Here is a 9081-nt window from a genome sequence, read left to right on the forward strand (position 1 = left end):
GACTTTAGCCTCTCTCATTTGGGAAGCGATTTATGCAAAACTGAAAAAAAAGTGACTCGGACTAAAAGAAAAACATCAACACTGGAGGTTATACCAGACTAAATGCATGCCTTGTCTGTGTAGACCAGGTTTTAGAGCTTAATTCTGGTTTCCCATGGTGGGTTATATGCTCCACTGAGTGCAAACAGAGAATAGGACATTTCAGATCCTACATTAAGCTTACCTTGGAGAAATGTCAGAAGTTGTGAGAGTCTAAGAATACCATCTCCCTAGAATACCAAAAGACTTTTTCTGCATCATTTTTGAAGGACTTGAACACTGAAGTCAACATCAAATCTCTCGAGGCTGAACTCTCCTCTAATTTAAACTGGCATAAGAGAGAAGCAATTTTACTACCTTCAAAGGAGTTAACTTGGTGTTACACTGCTTTGAAAGAGGGAAATTGGTCCATACTTGTTTCAGGATGAAGACTCTCAAATATTTCTCCTAATAACCCTAACTCTTTTCAGTCTTGTTTTGACTATTTCTGATATTAAGAGGTAGGAAAAGCTTTCTGGAAATGCCCACACACAAAGCCACTGAAAACTTACACTTAAGAGATTTATGCAGCTATAGCTGAAAAGTCTCATTTCCATTTGTACCATCTGCATACTGGAAAAGTGAATCAGTCTAAGAACAGCTAATATAAACCTTCCCAAAGTATCACAGCAATGTTACATTTGAAAGCATGACTACCTAACTCATTCAGAAACTCAATATAAATAAAATAATGGAACTTCATATTTTTTCTTTTAAAAAAAAAGTAGATCTTTTAGCTATTGTTTAAACAGATGGGAAATTATTTTATGATAAGGGGCTTTTTTGTGGTACAGCTCCCCTCACCAGAATGAAGAATCTGAACCTTGTTAGAGTTGATGCTGTAAGCCGAAAAAATGTTAATTGGCTTGGAGCTGTTTGGCATAGTGGAGCAGCCATGCAGTAAGGCGAAAATCCTGCCCTGACTGCCCTTCACCTGCACAGCTTTGACTTGCCACTACAGGCTTGGTGAACAGGGACAAGACTAGGAGCAGGACCCCACACACTGTTCCCACTGGGCAGAGTAGGCCTACCACCACGTAAGTTGCAGCAAAACCAGAGAGTCCTGGGGAAGCAGCAATCTGGTCTCACTAAAACTGATATAGCAGCTCTGCCCTGAGAGTGGGGCTGTTGGGCTTAAGCCCTGGCAGCCCTGCTCTCAGTGCAGAGCTGCCACAGCTCCGTGATATGAAGGTGCTTCCCAGCTTTCATGCCTTAAGGTCTTGGGGCACAGCAGCTGTGTCAGTTTCACTGAGACCAGAGAGCTCCAGGGCTGCCAGCCAGCCCAGCACTGTCTGAGCTCCGAGGGGTCCAATCCCTTTTCCTCCAGAGCTTAGGCAGCACCTGTCCCCTGCGTCACCACTGGTGGGAGCAGAGCCAATCCAGGCGGTGGTGGGAAACACTGTGGCCGCTAGGCGCTCCAGGACTGCACAGCCTGCTCTGCCTGACATCCCCAGAGGATAAGATACTATGGCCCAGCATCTCAGCTCACCCTGAGTCAGGAGGAGCTGCTGCATTCTGGGATATTAAAAAAAATTCAACTTGGGTGGAATAGCTGTGGGAAGCGGCCACTCTGTAATACAACAGGAATAAAACTAGGTGAATTGGAGATAATCCTGCCCTCAAATGGTGTAATTTTAAGACAAATAATAAGCGCTTTAAGCCACTTATAAGGTGTTAATGTGAAGCCAGTGCAGGGGGTAAGAGCTCCAGAAGCAGTCTAAACTTACTGTGTAACAAGGTCCTAAGAATGACATTAGCATTGCAGAATGTGCTCTACCTGAAACAGAGTCCCTGGGGAGTGAATTCATAGGGCAAATGGAAGGACCTCAACAAAGCCTAGTCTCAAAGCAGCATAGAAGATTAACTGGCACACAGAGGCTCTTTTCTTTCTATGCAGTTATGGAGGAGAAGAAAAAAAAAGGGTGTCCCCAGCTCAGGTTACAGTGTTGGTCAGGACTATGCCAGAGTCTTGGCTTTTTCCCTGTGATCCCTTTTAACTGTGTTGTTAAGGTCAAACAAATTGACTGATGCAGAAGCAAGGCTGGGAATCCCACCTTACGTTTCATTATTTCTGCCGCGCTGATTAACCAAATGAAATAGGTCAGGATCCCCGAGATACAGCTTTCTTCTCTGCAGCAGCTGTCCAGCTCTTCTTCAGCTGAACCTGCCATCATTTACAGCTGTCTGAATCAAGGGCCATGCTTCTTTCTGGCTCTGGTGGTGCTGAATATGTAGCCTCCACACTGTGCCGCATTCCATATGCAAAGTAAATGAAGAAGCCTGGGGGGAAGGGGGAGGGAATATTAGCACTTTAATGAGCTGGAAGCCACTTCTCATGCTTACCAACCATATAGTCTCACTGAAATGTATTGGAAAGTTAAAGACGTAAACCTTGATTTAAAAAAGAAAACAAACCTCCAAGGTACTTCACCCTTCTTACTGGAGACCTAAGAACTCTCCTCTTCCAAAAGCACCAGCAGGTAACACTTAAGCTAGTGAAATAGTTCTATTACCTGTTACCAAGAGATAATAAAAATCCTGCTAAAATACAGGGCACTGACAGACGTGCAGCTCCCTGTTCCAACTCACGGCACTTCACAGAAAGCACCATTAGTTATAGCGACGCCCCTACCCCCAACCCAACAGACATTCATTCATGGGGAGCGAGGGGGAGAGGGGTGGCAAGGAAATCCAGCTCCACTTTGGAACCAATTTAGCATATCCTGCCTGCAGCCTCTGTTCTCTCAGTCCTGCCACACACCTCTCCCCCTTGTCGGCAGGAAAGGAGGGGGGAGAAGGGAGGAGGAGGGAGAATGGGGTCCACATGACCCGAGATGGATGAGGGGGGCTGGGATGCACCCAGTGGCTCCAGCTCAGGCCCAGCAAACCCCAGCCTGCAGCTCCCTCCCCATCCTTTCTCCCTGATCCCTTCCTATAGACAGCACTGGGGATAGGCCCAATGGCAAGAGGGATTGACAAGTTCCCTTCATCTGCTCCCTCATTAGATATGGGATAATTTGTTGTACAATCAGCCACTTTTAAAGCACTTTGCAACCATGCACGTGAGACACACAACTTGACTACAGAGCGCTTTCAGGGGGCCAATTGCATGACAATATCACTTCTGTCAGCACCCACAGTTTTCACTCCACTGATACTGGTTTATGGCATATTATAACCTACCTGATTCTTCCATTTCACGCATATAAATGCATGAGTGTGCACACACGGGAAATTCTCTCCCTCTCTACAACTGTTTTTTTTCTTATGGCTGGCTTTTCTCTTCAGACCTGATGAAAAATGTCTTCAAAGGACATGAAGAATGTCCTGCATTCAAAAGCTTGCCTGACTATCCCAACTGGGCAGTTGGTCCAACAGTAGATATCACCCTAAGAAATCCTTGCCTCTTGCATAATTCCTGGACCATGACAGCTATATCGCTTTAACACTACTCATTCCATCAAGGAAAAGACACTGATGTGCATACACACGTCCATGACTATTTATTACAATATCTTCACCAAAATTCAAGTGCTGCCCGGTTGCAAGTAGTCAAAGGTGATTGATGGACAGTGTCTAGATTATGAGGTGGACAGTAAAAAAAAAAAAAGAAAAGCTGCGCTACTTATCAATGCACCCTACAGGCTGATGCACGACATCTCCCCAATTTACTGCCCCTAGTTTTTTACATAAAATTTCCCCTCAGGGTGATACAGACCTAGTTTTCTCTCATTGTCCACTCCTGTCAGTTATTAACATCAGAATGGTAGCACTTGAAAGTAAGCTCACTGTTTTTTTTTTTAACATACACTAAACAAATGAATTCCTCGGGGTTTCCTCAGGATGAATCTTTCAGATGTTTCAGAAGGCAGTGATAAGAACTGTAGCTTTGGCAGGTGTCAGGCCAATGACTGGCATCTTAGTCCTTTGTTCTGTAAACACAAAGGCCAAATTCTATCCCAGAACAAACTGTATAATCCCACTAGGGTCAATGGGGGTACAGTGCTGCACAAAGGGACGAATATGTCCAAAGATCAGTGGTTCTCAACCTTTTTAGACTGAAGGCATCCCCTCAGACTGGACAAAACAGCCCTCTAGAATTTCAGTGAATTGAGCAGCTTCACATTTCAAAAACTAAATTTTACAGTGATTAAAGAATCATAGAAAATTAGGGTTGGAAGGGACCTCAGGAGGTCATCTAGTCCAACCTCCTGCTCAAAGCAGGACCAGCCCCAACTAGATCATCCCAGCCAAGGCTTTGCCCAGGTGGGCCTTAGAAATGTCCAAAGACAGAAACTCCACAACCTCTCCAGGTAACCTGTTCCAGTGTTTTACTACCTTGCTAGTAAGAAAGTTTTCCTAATATCTAACCTAAACTTCCCTTGCTACAACTTGAGATCATTGCTCCTTGTTGTCATCTGCCACCACTGAGAACAGTTCAGCTCCATCCTCTTTGGAACCACCCTTCAGTTAGTTGAAGGCTGCTATTAAACCCCCCTCAGTCTTCTCTTCTGCAGACTAAAGAAACCCAGTTCCCTCAGCCTCTCCTCAGAAGTCATGTGCCCCAACCCCCTAACCATTTTTATTGCCATCTGCTGGACTCTCTCTAATTTGCCCACATTATTTCTATAATAAGGGGCCCAAAATTAGACACAGTATGCCAGCTGTGGCCTCACCAGTGCTGAATAGATAGGAAAAAATCACTTAACCTTGATCTGCTGGCAACATTCCTACTAATGCAACCCAGTATGCCATTATCATTCTTCCATGCCAATCCTCTAATCTGTCAAGGTCTCTCCGAAACCTAGCCCTACCCATTAGCTCCCCACAGATTGGTGTCATCTGTAAACTTGCTGAGGGTGCATTCTAGCCCATCTTCCAGGTTATTAATGAAAATATTGAACAAGAACGGCCCTAGGACCGACTCCTGGGGCATTCCACTTGATATTGGCTACTAACTATACATCAAGCCACTGACTATGCCTTCTGAGCCCAATACTCCAGCCAGTTTTCTATCCACTTTACAGTCTATTCATTCAACCTGTACTTAATTAGGCTGCTTGCAAAAAAGCTGTGGGAGACTTGAGACAAAAGCCTGGCTAAAACTAAGGTATATCACATCTACTGGTCTACCCGCATTAACAGAACCAGTCTTTGCGTCATAGAAGACGATCAGGTTGGTAAGACATGACTTGCCCTTGGTGAATCCATGCTGACTGTTCCTAATCGTCTTCTCCAAGTGCTTCGAAATGAATTCCTTGAAGACCTGCTCTATGATTTTTCCAGGGACAAAGGTGAGGCTGACTGTTCAAATCCTCCATCTTTCCTTTCTTCAAGAGGGACACTATAATTTGCCCTTTTCCAATCATCCAGGACCTCTCCTGATCACCATGAGTTTTCAAAGATTACAGCCAGCAGCTCTGCAATCACATTGGCAAACTCCCTTAGCACTCTCAGATACATTCTGTTTGGCCCCATGGACTTTTACACATCCAGTTTTCCTAGATAGTCCCTAACCTGTTCTTTCGCCACTGTTGGCTGCTCACCTCCTCCCCAAACTGTGCTGCCAGGTGCAGCAGTCTGGGTAATAACTTTGCCTGTGAAACTGATGAGAAAACGGCATTGAGTATTTCAGTCTCTTCTGCATCTGTCACTAGGCTGCCCCCACCATTTAGTAAAGGACCCACACTTTCCCTGATCCTCCCCTCGTTGCTGACATATTTGTAGAAACCCTTCTCATTACCATTCTTGTCGCATGCTAGCTGCAACTCCAACTGCACTTTGGCCTTCCTGATTTCATCCCTGCATGCCTGAGCAATACTTTTATACTCCCCCCTAGTTGTTTGCCTAAGTTTCCACTTCTTGTAAGCTTCCTTTTGTGTTTTAGCTTACTGAAGACCTCCTTATTAAGCCAAGCTGATCTGCCATACTTGCTAGTCTTCCTGAACATCAGTTCCTGCACCCTCAGTGAGGTTTCTTTCAAGTACAGTCAACTACCCCAGGCTGGCCTCCTAGAGTATTCTGTAGGATTGTGTGAAACTTTGGTTGTGGATTCAATCTGGCGGAGATTTGGCCCAATTCAGTGGCCAAATCACTGAATCCGAATCAAATCAGGAGACCCTCTGAATCAATTCAGAGAGATTTGACAATTCAGACAGATGCAGATTTAAATGTTTTTTCTACATACCTCAAGGTACCAAGTGGCTTGTGAAAGCTGAGATGGTAGGGCGGATGGAGCACCTCACAGGAGTGTGTGTGTGGGTGGGTGGTTCCCAGCGCGCTCGGCAATGGACCTGGAAGTGGACCAGAAGCACTTCCGGTCCAGTTCTGGGTCTGCCGCAGAGCGTGCAGGGGACCCTCTCCTGCCCCCCAGCTCAGCAACTGCTGCCTCCAAAGTCTCTGATCGCCAAGCCAGGGGAACACAGCGTGTGGGAGGTGGCGGCACACAGGTCCCCTGCACACTCAGCAGTGGACCGGAAGTGAACTAGAAGTAGTTTTGGTCCACTTCTGGGTCCACTGCTGAGCCCTTTCCCAAGGATCCTGAACTCAATCAACTTGTGATCACTGCTGACCAAGTTGCGATCTGTTATGACATCCCCCCACCAATTCATCCCTGTTTGTGAGCAGCAGGTCAAGAACAGCACAGCACAGCCCCTAGTTGGCTCCTCCAGCACTTTTACCAAGAAGTTGCCCCCAACACTTTCCAAAAACTTCCTGAATCACCTTCGCACTGCTGTATTGCCCTCCCAGCAGATGCCAAGATGACTAAAGTTCCCCACGAGAACCAGGGCCTGTGATTGGGAAGCTTCCACTAGCTATTTGAAGAAAGCCTCGTCCACCACATCCTTCTGGTCTGGTGATCTATAGCAGACCCCCACCATGACATCACCCTTGCTGCTCTCTCCTCTGATCCTAACCCAAAGACTTAACAGGCCTATCTCTAGTTTCACATTGGAGCTCTGAGCAATCATACAGCTCTTTTACATACAGCACAACTCCTCCTCCTCTTCTCCCCTGCCTGTCCTTCCTGAACAGTTTGTACCCATCCATGACAGTGCTCCAGTCATGCGAGCTCCCACCAAGTCTCTGGTATTCCAATCACATCATAGTTCTGTGACCGTGCAAGGACTTCTAATTGCTCCTGCTTATTTCCCAGGCTGTGCATATTCCTGGGAAATTGCCCTAGTTTTTCAGGTTATCAGTTACCTAGCTACCTCAGGAAGAATGAGAATGCCTCCCCTATTGCCCCCTCTTGCTTGCTCTTCCTCTAGGTCACCCACTTCCCTGCTTATGTCAGGCCAGAGACAATCTGAGCAGGGCAAATCAGCCTGTGTGGGACCCCACCCCTGGACACAAGGAAGCCAGCAGCAGATTCGGCAGCATTTGGTGGTGTGGGGGGGCGGGGGTTGCCAAGTGTCTGGACTTGAAGCCAGTGACAGCATGAAGTTGCCACAGCAGCTCCGCCTGGCTCCATGGGGCCCCCCAAAGCATGGGACCAAGGTGGTCACTCCAATTCGCCCTCCCCTAGGGATGGCCCTGCCTCAGGCCTTTGGTTTCCATCCCCCAGCAAACCTAGTTTAAAGTCCTCTTCATCAGGTTAGCGAGCCTGTCTGTGAAGATGCTCTTCCCTCTGTCACGTAGATCCCATCCCTTCCTAGCAATCCTTCTTGGAATAACAATCCATGGTCAAAGAAGCTAAAGCCCTGCTGGCAACACCACCTGTACAGCCATGATTGATCTGCAAGATGGGTCTGCTCATACCTGGGCCCTTCCCCTTGACTGGAAGGATTGTGAACACCACCTGAGCCCCTGTCCCCTTCACCCTTGCACCCAGATCCCTGTGGTCGCTTTTGATCACTCCATGTTGTCCAGTGGTGCCCACATGGATGAGTAGCATGGGGTAGTAGTCAGAAGGCCAGAGGACTCTGGGTAATCCTTTCGTGACATCTTGGATCTGGGCTCCAGGCAAGCAGCAGACATCCCAAGACAACAAGTCAGGCCTACAGATGGATGCCTCTGCCCCCCTCAGAAGAAAGTCTCCAACCACCACCACCTGTTGCTTCTTCTTGGTGGCGGTGGCCTCGATCCTTCTAACCTTAGGAAGGCCTGGGTTGTCCTCCTCCATCAATGGAATATGCTCCTCCTCCTCTGTTTCTAGGGCGCCACATCTGTTCTCCTGGCAAACAGTTGCAGGTGGAGATTTCTGTTCGCTGGCAGAGGTCACAAGCTTCCACCTTCCTGGGAGTCCACATCCTCTCCCTTCTCTAGCACTACTTTTGACAGTTCTTCCTCCACAGTCCTAGAGGTCTGCTCCAGCACTGAACTGATGAAATCCTCATAACAAATGATGCTTCAGCATCTTGCCACCTCCTCCTGTAGCTCTCTTGCCTGCTCCCTGAGGGACACGACAAGGAGGCACTGCTTACATCTCAGCCACTCCACCACCTGGCCATCACTGGAAGGAAGCTGGGAGTTGCAGTCTACAAAATACCAAACCAGGACCTGGATGGAAGCCTCAACAGTGAGTGGCCCTGCCTGGACAGAGACTTCACAGGTGCAAGCAGAGGCAGTGGCTCTGGCACTGCAACATCCTCCAGCCATTTCTCTGGATCTTAATTCACTGTCTCTCTCCTTGCTGCTCTTTTTCCAAGTAGACCTTCCCTAGCAAACTCACCTGTAAGCTGGCCTGTTTACTTCTCCTCGGTCCCAAAAGGTTCCTTGTTTCTTTGCCTCCTTTCACCAAGCTTAAAAGGCCCCCCTTCAAACAGTGGGGTGGTAAACTGACCTGCAAACTGCTTCCCCATTTGCTGCCCCTGTTCACATGCTCTCTGGTCCCTTGGGGAGTCTCCTTTAATACTCTGCTGCACCTAGACTGGTTCCACCCCCGAGTTAGTGTTTTTGTCCAACAGCAGCGATCATCCAGCAATCACTCAGCTAGCAGCACTCCCAGCTGCTCAGAGAACAAGTCCAGAACACACACAGCCTACCAAACAAATACTCAGC

The 9081-nt window shown here is 47.5% G+C and overlaps 1 protein-coding gene across 1 annotated transcript in view; it reads right to left on the reverse strand.

Moving 5' to 3' along the window:
* Positions 1–1055: 1055 nt before the first annotated feature.
* The window catches only part of SLC7A1 (solute carrier family 7 member 1), a 45642-nt gene continuing 37616 nt past the window's right edge, over positions 1056–9081 (reverse strand). Inside the window, exon 11 of the mRNA XM_019525395.1 lies at positions 1056–2358. Coding sequence (XP_019380940.1) covers positions 2249–2358 — 110 coding nt within the window. The 3' untranslated portion in view covers positions 1056–2248. The remainder of the gene's footprint in view (positions 2359–9081) is intronic.

This window comes from Gavialis gangeticus, unplaced genomic scaffold (genome assembly GCF_001723915.1).
Source record: "Gavialis gangeticus isolate Ggan-Ray unplaced genomic scaffold, GavGan_comp1, whole genome shotgun sequence".
NCBI classification, from domain to species: Eukaryota; Metazoa; Chordata; order Crocodylia; family Gavialidae; genus Gavialis; species Gavialis gangeticus.